The sequence below is a fragment of the Protobothrops mucrosquamatus genome, unplaced genomic scaffold, assembly GCF_001527695.2.
Source record: "Protobothrops mucrosquamatus isolate PMUCROS unplaced genomic scaffold, P.Mucros_1.0 scaffold_226, whole genome shotgun sequence".
Classification (NCBI taxonomy): domain Eukaryota; kingdom Metazoa; phylum Chordata; class Lepidosauria; order Squamata; family Viperidae; genus Protobothrops; species Protobothrops mucrosquamatus.
Window position 1 is genome coordinate 757,489 of NW_015386302.1, and position 14,753 is coordinate 772,241.

General features: G+C 42.0%; 1 protein-coding gene across 1 annotated transcript in view; it reads right to left on the reverse strand.

Moving 5' to 3' along the window:
• Positions 1 to 14,753, reverse strand: part of ARAP3 (ArfGAP with RhoGAP domain, ankyrin repeat and PH domain 3) — a 123,169-nt gene that overhangs the window by 102,818 nt on the left and 5,598 nt on the right. The window contains exon 2 of the mRNA XM_029286734.1: positions 13,231 to 13,292. Within this exon, the coding sequence (XP_029142567.1) occupies positions 13,231 to 13,292 (62 nt within the window). The remainder of the gene's footprint in view (positions 1 to 13,230; positions 13,293 to 14,753) is intronic.

Consider the following 14,753-nt stretch of genomic DNA (forward strand, 5'->3'; position numbering starts at 1 on the left):
CTAACAAGGGGACCCATTGAACCAATGAAAATTCAAACCAATGAAAATTGGCTCTAAAAGCTAATGGCCTTCATTTTCTATACACTAACAGAATAGAAAAAATACACTAAAGGAGCTTGAAATCTCTGAAAGTCAGAAAAATAAACATGATTTAATAGTATGTTGAAGACATAGTGAAATGACTCTGATAACTGGAATATAGCAAATGAAGGATATAAGTATTATTCAAGAAAACCTGAAACAATGGAAAGTGAAAATTTGGGCACCGCATCAGTTATGGATAGAAACTAACAGCCTGAGATCAGATTGATTTTTACCTAAAGCAAGACATAGGCACACCCGGAAGAGAAAGGAGGAGGGGGGACGGAGACAGGAAGGGATATAAAAGAAGGCAGTTTGAGCAGGAAAGGGAGAGAAAAAAGAAGATGCAGCCTTGGGAAGAGGAGTCAGCTGGAGCTGCACCAAAGAGAAAAGAAGGAGGAGAAGGGGCAAGAGAGGAGAGGATAAAAAACAGGCCTGCTGGCAGCCGATTTACAACTTTGTGGCAGTCATCTGTGCTGGGTGCACACACCGGTGGCAGCAACGAACAGGCAAGAAAGCAGTTGGGGAAGGATTGTCCTCCAGGAGGAATAAAGAAAGGCAGCATCCCCTGAAGGAGACCAGCAAATGGCCCTCGCCCACTTCGTACACCCGTAGACTCTGGGGGTGGGGACGCCACAAGTGGCGTGAGAGTCCATATTACCTGAACTACACCACCCTGACCCCAGCCTGCCTGGTTTCGGCAGGCAGCAGCGCACTCTCCTCACCGCATGTGGAGGCTGGGCTGAGCGAGGTGAAGCTGGTGAGAAGCTGAACCTACCTGGGTGCACGCAGAGGAGGCGGCATGTGCATAACGCCTGGCATCCTGGGTAAAAGGGAAGCACTCAGAACATGGGCAGCCTGTGGGGCAAAACAGTCACCTGTAACACCAGGCACCGCCTCCTCTGTGGGCACCCAGGCAGGTTCAGCTTCGCCCAGCCCAGCCTCTCTGCATGCTGAGGAGAGAGTGCCACTGCCTGCTGAAACCAGTGATGTAGCACAGGTAACATGGACTCCAGTGGTAGAATTCAAATACCTGAACATCTGGTTCTCTGCGTGGATGCAGGCCTGGGCCTCCGAGGCCTAGAATGGACTTCTGGAAGTGACATCAATGCACTTCTGACGGGCCTTCTATGTACTTCCTCTGGGCTGTTCTAGGCCTGGGAGGCCTCCTCCAGGCCTCCCAGGCCTAGAACGGATTTCCGAAAGTGACATCAATGCACTTCCGGCGGGCCATTCTAGGCCTGGGTGTCAAAGATCCTCACCTCACCCCTGGCAAGAAACACACGGAGCCGTCAAGTTCACAGGTGGTTGTCGGTTTACTTCAGGAATCTCTGGCATGCAGTTACAAGGATACTCTGCTATCAAAGTCTACGCTGGGAGCAACTGCCTCCCAGCGCTTTATATACACATACGCTAATCAACCCCACCTCCCGCCCACCTAACCAACATCTGGATGCGCAGGCTTAAACGGTCAGCTGCAACGCACAGACACCTTTCCGCTTCACACATCCTCGCCCCAGCAGGCTTCAGGCCGCTCCGTCAGCCTCCGACCCCCAGCTGTTTGGCGGTCCTCGAATCTGGACCTGGCCGCCGCATCAGCTGTCCAGCGGCCCGTCAGCTGTTCGGCGGCTGCTCTACCGGCCCTCTCCAGCCTATCGGCTAGCCGGAGGTTTGTTAGCTGCTCAGCGACCAAGGACCACAGCAGACACGCACCCAGCTTGTCAGCTGCTCGGCGGCCAAGGGACACTGCCAGGACCACCAGCAGACATGCGTCCGGCTCGTCAGCTGCTCAGCGGCCAAGGAGGTCCAGCAGGCTGGAAGCAGGTGGGCTTGTTGGTGCTGGCTGCTGCCATCCTCCTCCATCCTGCATGCCATCCTTGCCCTCCCCACACCTGTTCATGTCAAGCCTGGAGGGCTTGACACTGGGAGATCTCCACCAGGCCTCCGTGGCCTTCCAGAAGCAGCATGGGTTCAGATGGTTCTCCAAACTCAACAAAATTTAGCTACCGGTTCTACTGAACTGGTGCGAACTGGCTGAATCCCACCACTGGTGGACTCTCACGCCACTCACGGCGTTGCCTCCCCTGGAGTCCACGGGTGTGTGAAGTGGGTGAGGGCCATTTGCTGGTCTCCTTCAGGGGATGCTGCCTTTCTTCATTCCTCCCGGAGGGTGACCCTTCCCCACCTGTGTTTCTTACTTGTTTTTCTCCCTCCCTCATCACAAATATCTTCCTGCCACTCTGCTTTTAAGGCTGTGCGGCTCTTCTCCAAAAATGCAAATCACATCACCCTGGGGATGCTGCAAAAGTCATAAGTGTGAAAAATGGTCATGTCACTTTTTTCAATGCCATTGTAACTTCGAACATCACTAATGTTGTAATTCAAGGACTATCTGTATTTTATCACAGATTTGGAAAAGGTTGAAAATCTCTGGGATAGAGGACCAAAATTACACATGTACCAAATGTAAACTGAGTTAATTACTTGAAGAAAAAGTAGAAGGTGTAAAGGCAACTCTAGCCACTCTGAGACTCAACCTACAAAACAAGAAACTCCAACCAGAGGAAGAAGACTGTATCAAAACTGAACACAATAAGGAACTAACAACTATCAGAAGAAAGAAACTGTACACAAACCTTTAAAGACATACTAATGGCAACATGTCACTCATAGAAGAAAAGAACAACCATTGTTCCTGATGTCTAGTATAGCCCAGTCCGGTGAAGCCCGACTGGAGCTGAGCAATCAATTTCATATCTTCCCCCTGGAAGAAATCATGCAGACACGGGAGAAGGGACATCATCAAGTGTTCCTGCAATCAATTTTGGTTGCCATACTACAAAACTAAATAACGTGTTTGGAACTGGGTAAGAACAGCGATTTTCTCTCTTCTATTTGGAAACTGATTTCCTGGAAGAAAAAAAAACCCAAGAAGCAAAAAGCCTCCAAAAGTGAGAAGGATGGGGACTTTTGCCCCACCCTCCTGCAGATGGAAGCGGCAAATTAAACCTTTCAGGGGGAATAGAAATATTGAAATAAAAAAAATATAAGACTTAATTTGGATAAGTTTGAAATCGGTAGAATCTGTTAAGATTTTCCTTTTATAACATCAAAACAGAAGTAAATAAGTATTTATTACTGAAAGAATTGGTGCTGACATCTAGTGGTGGATGAAAATATTACAACAGCTGCTCTACTACAGAAGGAGATCTATGCTATGTTGCAACTAATCCAAACAACAATAATCTCAAACCACAAGGAAATTAAACATAACCTTGAAAACATAAATGAACACATCTCCAATTTAACTGGAACAAAGGGAAATCGTTTAGTCTAACTGTTGCTTTCTTGCTTTTTTCAATCAGCTTTTGCACCAGAGAAATTTCATGCAAGCTTGGGAAACATGTACATGGATGTGATATACTGAAGGAGGGAATAAGGGAGTGTACAGGAAAGATTGATGTCTTTCTTATGATGTAATGGCTCTGTTGTCTGATTTTTATTGGCTAACAAAGTTTATAAAGCAATGCTACCAACTTGCTAATGTGTGGCACTTCTGGACGTAACTCTGCCAGCATTCCAGATTGTTGGCCACCCAGCTGCTTAATTTGATCAAATAAAGTGCTGCTTTATCAAGAAGTCTCTGCTTGGGTTATCTGATTAGATTGATATAGTATCTCAAGTTTAAGTAAGGGACTGGGACCTCACATTTCTGATGAACCGAATAGGGACTTGAAAAACTTGAAACTTTTTTTTCAAGGTTGTTTTTCATTAAAACTCCTTGTGGATGAGTTCCATTGTAACTCACAACCTTCAGGCATGACATCCATGAAAACTGGTGTGGCCAAAAGATAAGGTCAAGAGTGTTCCCAGACCCTTTGTGTCTGGTGACTTTTAAATTGGCCAGCCCAGCAGACCTAAGTTTGTCTGAACCCTGAATGTTTAAGGAGACTTCCATCTTGTCCCAGTGAAGGTAGGAGAAGAAACTTGGTAAGTAGAAACAAACATTCTGGAATTAGGGGGAGGTGGGGAGTGCTATTTGCATGAATGAAAGAATGAGATGGAGAAATTCCTGTTAGAGGTCTGCTCCGGAGTGACAGGAAGAGTGCTTGTTGAGTTTCAGGCTGTTAACAGGCAAGTCTGTCCAATATAAAAAGTGGGGTCTAGCTAGACTCGATCTTGATAAAAAGAGCGAGAAACCCTTTAAGGGCAAGACAGGAGAAAAACAGATTAAACAATGGGGAAAAAGGCAAGGCAAAGGAAGAGGAGAAGCTGTGTTTCCAGTGGGCTGTGTGTTAGCCCATTGGAAAGCACTGAAATTGTGGCAGTAAAATAATCTTCAAGAAAACAACATTACAAAAATTTTGGCTAGCTTATCTTTTAAACAAATCTATCCACAGAAGAAAAGAAAGAAAAGAAAAATTCAAAGAAGAATAAGTCTCCTCCCCAATCTGGCTCTTTGAATGGACAATTTTTTTTCTATTAGACAATGGCACCATCTACTGTCCTTAGAAATGTAAAGAGAAGAGGCTGCTCTCTGTAGTTTTCCCCTTTGAATTTGATGAAAAAAATTGGAAAAAGATTAAAAGGGAGGCTGCTTTGGCCTCAAAATCCAAACTGATGAGTTTTAAATTTGGCCATCCAGAAAATTAAATTTGGGCTTGGAATGGTGAGAAAAATAAGAGATAGTTCAGGGCCCAATGTCACATTTTGATTGGAATCACATCTTGATTTTTCTCACTGGAGAAAAAAACAAGCAACAGGCCTGGAAATGTTGTCTTAATGGTATATGTGTATGTATGTGTCTTGGGAGAGGGACAAAACCCTCTGATAACAACAAACAAAAAGGCCTTATTTAAAAATAAATAATTTGCATGAAAAAAGCATAAAAATGAAATATCTGTATGTGAAAATGTGTATGCAAGCAGTTTGAATGGAAGTGAATGTGTGAATATGCTGAATATGCAAATGTGTGTGTGTGTGTGTGAAATGCCTGAAAGGCAGGAATTTAATTGCCTGCAATGTGAGATTGCTGGAAGAAACTGGGAATCATGAAAACTGTGTGACTGTTAAGGAAACCCCCCCTGGAGGTTGGGGAAGTGAGTGAGTATGTGTGTGTGTGAGTTCCCCACCCCAGGCTGCGGAAGAAACAGTAAATTGCAGATTTTGTTGTTGTTGTTGTTGTGGACTAAGTAAAAGGTGTTTGCATGAGAATCTGAAGAGAAAGGTTTGGATTCATCATTTTAAAACTTTGTTCAGCTTTCTTCATTACTGGCTTGCTACATTTTTTTTCTTTCTTTCTTTGCTTTGGAAGAAAGAGGTTTGGGTTGATCATTTAAAAAAAATTATCTCTGTTTAACTCTGGTCTGGAAGGTGGAGGGAAAGGACGAAGGGGGGTGAAGTCTGAGATTGTAGGTATTTTGGCTTCTATTCTAACTTTGCCCAGGGACAAAGAACAAAGATAACTTGTTTAGTATGGCTTTTCCTTGTTGCAAACGTATCATTTCATTTCTCTGCTGCAGTTTGTGTTTAAAGTTTAGAAATGCAGAATCTGTAACATCCCGCCCCGCCCCCACACCCCTTTCTCTGCTGAATCTTTAGATCTGTTCAAAGTTTTGGGGCTGGTTGCCAACGATTGTGTGTGCAAAATGAAAGTAATGTAACTGACCTAACCTGATAACGAAACATAACCAATGACAACAGAGCTCTCCCTTCTGTTAAAGCTAAATGTATTATAAAAGGAAGAAGCTTAGGAAAATGATTCTGAATTGTTTTGCTTAGATTTGTAAATATTTTCAAAAAGTTTGATGCTCTAATTTCAGTCTTTACACACACACACACACACACACACGCACACATGTAAATTTAGATTTTTTGCTGACAAAGAATTAAAGGGAGACTAAAACTAAATTTACAGAAATAGTTCATTGCAGTAGCAACTTGAGCCTGCAAACCGCTCCTAGATTGGGGCTGAAAGGCAAAAGTAATCATAGCAGTAGACCAGGTGTTCTATTAGACCTGCTTCACCAGAAAACACTTACTATATATAGTTTTATTAAGCACTAGGGTTTTGTTAGCCTCTGCTAATATTGTCAAAGTGTAAGCTAACACTGGGAAGACTTTGTTTTATAGCCCTTTGCGGTTTCCCCGACATAGTTTCTTATACAATCGTTGCAATGAATCCGATGACATTTCTCCTTTAGGCAAGGATTCTTTGGGGTGCATCACCCTCGTTCGCAGGGTCTGGCTAGGATTATGTGCCACCTTGATGCCATGAGCTGATAATATCCACACGGCTGTCTCCGATACTCCATTAATATATTAAAATCTATTCGACGCTGCTGCCGGCGCCAGGAGTTGTGACCAAGTGATGATGGATCCACAACTGCCATTTGGGCAACACTCCCATATGTTAATGGAGTAAATCACATGACCCTGAGCATGCTGCAATGGTCATAAGTGTGAAAAATGGTCATAAGTCATTTCAGTGCAATTGCAACTTTGAACAGGTGTTTTTTTTGGTCAAGTTTTGACACCTTGCTAGGTGGTACTCGAATATTGCCATATCCTAAAAGTGGTACAGTCAGTGAAAAGGTTGAAAAGCCCTGCTCTATACTATGTTTGCGCAGGAACCTCCATTAGCCTGAGGCGAGAAGTACACGTACAGAAAGATAAAGAAAATTAATTGCTTAAAATAACACTACAAAATTAAAGGGAGGTATGGTTTTCCTTTTTGCATGTTGCTGCCTGTGTGTGTGTAGAGGAAATACACCCAGCTTCTTCAGAAACCTGGACAGCTGCTATGGATCTTTGGTGAGATCTTTGGTGATTGGCGAAGGGAAAATTTTCTGGTTATGTTAGCATTTAGAGGTCTTTTTGTTTTGCCATCTTTGATTCCTTTTATCCAAAGAACAGTTACTTCTACCATCTCGGGGATGAAGGTTATAGTATCCTCTGTAAGTAGCGATAAACCCTGTAAGCCAGCCAAGGTCCTGATTATCACCGCAGTAACAAAGGAATATATGTCATTAGTCACCAAGTAACAAAAAGCATTCTGTTACAAAAATAAAGGGGGGAAATGAAGGGTTCTGGAACAAAGGGAAGTTGTTTACGCTAACTGTTGCTTTCTTGCTTTTTGTAATCAGCTTTTGCACCAGAGAAATTTCATGCCATCTTGGGAAACATGTACATGGATGTGATATACTGAAGGAGAGAATAAAGGAGTGTACAGGAATGATTGATGTCTTTCTTATGATGTAATGGCCCGGTTGTCTGATTTTCATTGGCTAACAAAGTTTATAAAGCAATGCTACCAACTTTCTAATGCGTGGCACTTCTGGATGTGACTCTGCTAGCGTTCCAGATTGTTGGCCACCCAGCTGCTTAATTTGATCAAATAAAGTGCTGCTTGATCAAGAAGTCTCCGCTTGGGTTATCTGATTAGATTGATATGGAATCTCAAGTTTAAGTAAGGGACTGGGACCTTACATAACTTTACAACATAAAAATTCTCACTCTCTGCTCAGAGAGTGAGCAGAGAAAACAGACAACTGATTACGAGACAGAGGAGAGAGATTTCAAGATGGAATTTAACAATACTAGAAAATATGATTTAACCCTGATGGAAAAAAATTTACAGGGAACTCTGGACATTGAAAAGACAAACTACACTTTAAGATTACAAAATAAGTTTGAGGACAAGAAAAAAGATTTGGTAAAATGGATTTTGCCAGGAGAACTACGAGATCTTGAGAGACAAAAAAAAAAAATCAAGAAAGACAAAAAGGAAAAGATTTTCAATGAATATGAAGGGGAGAAACCTTCCTATAAAAACATCTTACCTGTTTTGTCTTTTGTATTTGCAACAAGATTTATAAGATTATGGGAAGACTCTTTGACTCATCAAAGAATATTGAACAAGAAAGATGTTGGGCAAAAAAACCAACAACACTAAAGTGAGAATCAAGAAATTAGATGATGGGACTTACCAGAGGGAGTATTTAAAAATTAAACATTTGTTTGAATATGGTTAAAGAAATAGAAAATTTTTTAATGTAAATGAAGATTAGTTTAAGAGGGATGAGCCCCTAAAGTAATATAGCATGCCTTCTTTCCTTTTTTTTGTGTTTGATTTTTTTTTTACATGAGAAATATAAAAATGTTGGGATGGTTTATATAAAATAAATGTTTTCTTTGTTTTGTCTTTTTTTTGCTCTTATTTTCTTTTAAGATATGAGAAATGTAAAAATGTGATGGCTTGTATGAGAAAAAAGATTTAAATACTTAAGTGTAACTAATTTTGAGAAAATCTTAACCAGTAAGAATGTTTTGAATACTGTGGGGAAAACAAATTTAAATAAGAATGTAAACAGGATTTATGATGAGGCAATCAAGATGATCAATGAAAAAAGCTTTATACTGATGTGGTTATTATTTGCAGAAACATGAGAAAAATGTTTACATTAATTATCATTTATTTAAATAAGAACTGCATTAATTTAAGGTTGGCTAAAGAGAATATTATTGGAAGAAGAGGAAATCAAGTAAAGTTATTATATAGACTATAGCATTATAGAAGTTAATTGTTATTGATTGTTTTTTAAATACTAACTCGGACAACACAATGTTTACCAAATATTAAGATGTATGTTAAAAATCAATAAAACATATTTAAAAAAGAAAAGAAAAGAAGAAATAGGGGTGACATAATAGCAGTATTCCAGTATTTGAGGGGCTGCCACAAAGAAGAGGGGGTCAAACTATTCTCCAAAGCACCAGAGGGCAGGACAAGAAACAATGGTTGGAAACTGATTAAAGAGAGAAGCAACCCGGAATTAAGAAGAAACTTCCTAATAGTGAGGACAGTTAACCAGTGTAAAAGCTTGCCTTCAGAAATCGTGGGTGCTGGAGGTTTTTAAGAAGAGACTAGATAGTCACTTGTCTGAAATGATATAGGTTCTCCTGCTTGAGCAGGGGTCTGGACTAGGGTTAGGAAGTTTCTCCCCTGCCTATCCTACATAGCATGGCAATTCAGCTCAGGAGAGGAGTGAAAAGGAAGAGGTGGGCAGGCAGCTGGGCCATTGAATGGGCAGAGGAGGTTGCCGAGCGGGAAATGGCCTGGCTGCAGGGGCCCTGAGGTAAGTGAGTGCAGGGCACGTGGGGCAGCTCCACCTCCACCTATCTCGCCTCACTTCATGGCGGTGGCACCGGTACGATGCGTGCTCTCCTGCCCCATTATGGCAGCAATCAACCAGACTGTGGGACTGAGTAGGCGGGCTCTTAACCAGGGCTTATTTTGGGGTTAGGGCTTATATTAGCCACACACCAAAAAATCAGGCTAGGGCTTATTTTATGGATGGGTCTTATTTTCAGGGAAAAAGAATATAGTACAGGCCATCCAACTAAGCAGAAGAAAAAGATGAACTTTTTACTAATCAGTGAACTAATGTATATACTGTAGGAAACACACCACTACTGTAATGGGAGACCTTAACTATCTGACATCAACTGGGAAACAAACTCTGCATCAAGTGGAAGATTGAACAGGTTCCTTATGAGTCTAACTGACAATTTGTCATGCAAAAAATAGAGGAGGGAACTAGAGGGTCATCAATACTGGACTTAATTCTTACTAACAGAGATGAAATGATAGAGAGGGTTGAAGTTTCTGGAACTTTGGAGGAGAGTAACCATGCCATATTGGAATTCAATATAATGAAGATACAAGCAATAGAACAAAATCAAACTAGTGTCTTAGACTTTAAAAGAGCTGATTTCAACAAACATAGAGAGAGATTGGGAAGAATTCCATGGATGAATTATTAAAGGGCAAAACAACTCAAGAAGCTTGGGAAACTCTGAAAAATGTGATTATTAAAGCTCAGTCCACCACAATATTGCTGAAAAAGAAAAATAAGAAATGCAAGAATAAACCAGCATGTTTCATAAAGAACTCTCTGATAAACTGAAAGATGAAAAGTATAAGTGATGGGTAGCAGGGAAAAGGCAGAGTTGCTTAATTCATTCTTTGCATCTGTCTTCCCACAAAAGGAAAAAAAAAAGCCCAACCTACCAAAAACAGAACCATAAAATTAAAATAGGCAAGGAAGTAGTAAGAGAACACCTGTCCACCAAAGACGAATTCAAATCACCATGACCAGATGGATTACATCCCAGAATTCTGAAGGAGCTGGCAGACATAATCTCAGAACAACTGAACCATATCTTTCAAAAGATTCTGGAGCACCAGGGAACTACCATAGGACTGGAAAAGAGCTGATGTGATTCCCATTTTCAAAAAAAGGAAAAAAATGGATCCAGGAAACTATACCTGAGAAGAATCTGGAAAAGATAAGCAACAAATCTGCAAACATCTAGAAGCAAACAAAGTAATAACCACAATCCAACTTGGGTTTGTCAAAAACAAATCTTGCCAGACAAATCTTATTTCATTCTTTGACAAACAACTTTGGTGGACCAGTAAAATGCTGTGGAAATAATTTACTTGGACTTCAGTAAGGCATTTGATAAAGTATACCACAACCTACTACTTAACAATATTGAAAAATGTGGGTAACTGGCTGACCAACTGCACTCAATGTGTAGTCCTTAATGAAACTGTGTCTACATTGAGGGAACTATGCAGTCGGGTAGCCCAAGGCTCTATCTTAGGTCTTATACTCTTCAATATCTTCATAAATGATTTAGATGAGGGAATAGAAGGGGAACTCATCAACTTTGCAGATGACACCAAGCTAGCAGGAATAGTCAACACCTCAGAAGAGAGGCTCAAGATCCAGATAGTTCTTGACAGAGTTGAACATTGGGCCCTATCTAACAAAATAAAATTCAGTGATGAGAAAAGTAAGGTTTTACACTTTGGCAAATGTGTACAGGTATAGAATAGGTGGAACCTAGCTCAGTAGCAGTAACTGCAAGAGGGATTTTGCAGTCCTAGTGAACAACCACTTAAATATGAGCCAGCAGTGTGCTGCAGCCACCAAAAAAGCCAATGCAATCCTAGGCTGCATTAACAGAAGGATAGAGTCAAGATCATGTGAAGTGTTAGTACTGCTTTATAAGGCCTTGGTAAGATGATATGTGGAATATTGGACAGCTATTTGCCCAGAATGGCATAAGGTCTCCTGCTTGTGCAGGGAGTTGGACTAGAAGACCCCCAAGGTTCCTGCCATCTCTGTTCTGTAAGTACACAGGATTGATATAAAATATATAAGTGTAATCAGAGACAGATCCCACCTAATGCACCATGTTTAGTTCTGGCATCGCACTTTAAGAAAGTTCAGAAGATAGCAATGACAACAATCAGGGATTTGAAACTAACTTGTGTAAGAAATAGTGAAGGAACTGGGAATGCTTAGCCCTAAGAAGAATAGAGTGATATTATAGTGCTCTTTAAATACAGAATCACAGAGAAGGTCAAGACCTGTCCTCCATTCCATTTGCTGATATAAAATAATGGATTTAAGTTATTGGAAGACAAATTACAACTCAATTTAAAAAAAAAATCCTAAGAGTAAAATGATGTACAAATAGTCCTTGACTTAAAATCATAATGGATTCTGCCAATTATGGTCATACATCATGTCAGCGTAAAGTGGGTTATCACATTACCGATCTTTTTTGCAACAGTTATTAAGCAAACGCCATGATTGTTAAGCAAGCCTGTTGTTCTTTATGGGGCATTTTTGCCAAAAAACTGGAAATAAAGGCAGATTTTCAGCAAAAATGTCATAAATCACAGGCACACAACTGCAGAATGCTGCAAATGGTCATAAATGCAGTCATGCAGTCACATGGCCATGAGGTCTGACAAACTTCGGAACTGGGCTGTAAGTACCTTTTGGGGGTAACTGCCACCGGTTCCTAAGTGACTGGTCAAATATTAAGGGCTACCTGTAACCAATCAATCAAAGAAGTGGTTAGACTCCTTTTTGCTATATACATGTGGTCTTCGAATTATGGCCACTCATTCAGCAACCATTCAAACTTGCGACAGTGCTGAACTAGGGACTTATAATTGATCCTCAGAGTTCTATCCATCACAAAATCCCTGCAGTCATATGATGATAATCTGAATGCCTGATATCCAGTTTACAATTATATTGTTGCAGTAAGCTGTGGTCAAATGACTTTAATTTCCAATGCTCCCTGTTGGCTTCTACAAATAAAGTCAATAAGGAAATCAGAAGTTACAATTACGTGAGGTTCTTGCTTAATGACCTATGCCAGTGATGGTGAACCTTTTAGAGACTGAGTGCTCAAAAACTGGCCCTGCCCCCACTCCACCCCCTGCCCCACCCCCGCTCCACCCCCATCCCCCATCCCGCCTGCCCGCAGGGCCACTCACTGCCTCCAGGGCCCACCACAGATCGCCCAGGCAGCCCAGCAGCGCTATGGCGGTCATGCCCTCTGCCCATGCCCTGCAGCATCAATTGTGCATGATGGGGTGTGAGGGCAGAGTCTTGTCTACGCTGCCTGGCTGCCATGTCCTTGGCTGCACTGCTCCGCGTGGGCCACGTTCAGGGGAGACTCTCCTTCAGGGGGGCTGCTAGAGAGGAAAGGGTCACAAGGGGGGAGGCGAGGCTGGGGCAACGGCATGTGTGCCCACAGAGAGGGCTCCGAGTGCCACCTCTGGCACCCGTGCCATAGGTTTGCCACCACTGACCTATGCATTCACCAGTGCTGCCAGAATTGCCATTGCTAACCAGTGCAGTTATGTCACATTGTACTTTACAACAGGAAGCTTAGGGACAATTCTATTCACAACTAGTATTCTGAGGATTAGTAGTACACTTGTATGCTCAAGCAAATGTTAGATAGTTCTTCTCTGGGATGCTTTCATCTGCACTCTTGCACTGAGCTGTGGGTTGAACTTAATAAGCTGCCTCTTTTAAGGCAATTTTCTGTACTTTTTGTAGTTCTTTGTAATTTTATGTTATGGGTTATCAGGAGGATCTAGTTTTAGAAGACTTATAAGCCATCCTTTTCTATCTGATCCCATTCTTTTACCTATTTTTGTGTTATATTAGCTAAGAAAAACAAGAAGCAGAGTTTACAATGTTAGATGAAAAATCTTCCATATCCTGCCCCTTCCCATTATTGTCCAAGAGAGCTACAAGCTTCACTCACTTGAATAGCTGAGAGGTCCTTCAGATGAATGTTGTGAATTCAAGCACAACTGTTCCAGGGAGCTAAGAAAAGAGAGAGAAGATTTTATTTTAGATTTATAGTCATCCTGCTCTCTGCTATTGGTTATACAGGTAGTCCTTGACTTACAACAGTTCATTTAGTGACCATTCAAAGTTACAATGGTACTGAAAAAAGTGACATGATTGTTTTTCACACTTACAACCATTGCACCATCCCCATGGCCATGTGATCAAAATTTGGGTGCTTGGCAACTGACTCATATTTATGACAGTTGCAGTGTCCCGGGGTCATGTGAACAGCTTTTGTGACCTTCTGACAAGCAAAGTCAAAGGGGAAGCCAGATTCACTTAACAACCATATTACTAACTTAACAACTGCAATGATTCACTTAACAACTGTGGCAAGAAAGGTTGTAAAATGGGACAAAACTCACTTAGCAAATGTCTCACTTAGCAACAGAAATGTTGGGTTCAACTGTGGTCGTAAATGAGGACTACCTATATTCATTGAAGAACCATTTTTCTGAAAAGCAATTTTAATTAGCTTAGGCTTTCTTGCAGGGTGAACTAAATTTTAAATTTAAATTCAGGCTTATTCAATAGCTACACTGTCCTCCAGTCTACGAGATGACACAAAAATAGGTAATCCATTCTTATTCAGTAACAAGCGATACTATCCTTACAGTTTTAAGGTGAGACAAGATAAAGTCAGTAATTAATGCTTTTATTTCTTCTGCCACCAACTTTCCTGCTGCGTGGAAAAAACAACAAGAAATTACTCTTCTTAACTTTATGGTGCAATGGATAATGGGAACCTGAGAATCAGACAATTGAGGCTCTTCATTCAATAGAAGCTTTTATAGCTGTTTTGATCATTTCATAATCATATGGAAAGCAAAACAAGTGTCCTATGCCAGCTTTCAAGTTGTTCAAGGACATACCACTGGAATAGAGGTACTGTGTGGTAGTGAGATTTTACTTGGAATGGTTTGGAACACATATCTAGCATTATTCCAAGAGAGCAATAGACAGTTGTCCAAAAATCTTACTGCGCATGTCCAAGATGGCGGACCTACCGTGGTTTGCTCCGTAGTGAGCTGAGCTGGCAAGTGAAAAACGGGGTGCTTTGGGGGGCGTTTTGGAGGCCCGCTGTGACTGGATGGGTGGGTGACCCCCGTTTCGACCTGCCATGGCCCGTTCGGGCCGTTTTCGGCCCGTTTTCGGCCCGTTTTCGGCCCATTTTCGATCCGGGCCTGGCACATCCGACTGCAGCTGAGAGGACTTGGGCGGCCCGGGTGGTGAAGGGCCCGTTTTCGGCCCGTTTTCGGCCCATTTTCGATCCGGGCCTGGCACATCTGACTGCAGCTGAGAGGACTTGGGCGGCCTGGGTGGTGAAGGGCCCGTTTTCGGCCCGTTTTCGGCCCATTTTCGATCCGGGCCTGGCACATCCGACTGCAGCTGAGAGGACTTGGGCGGCCCGGGTGGTGAAGGGCCCGTTTTCGG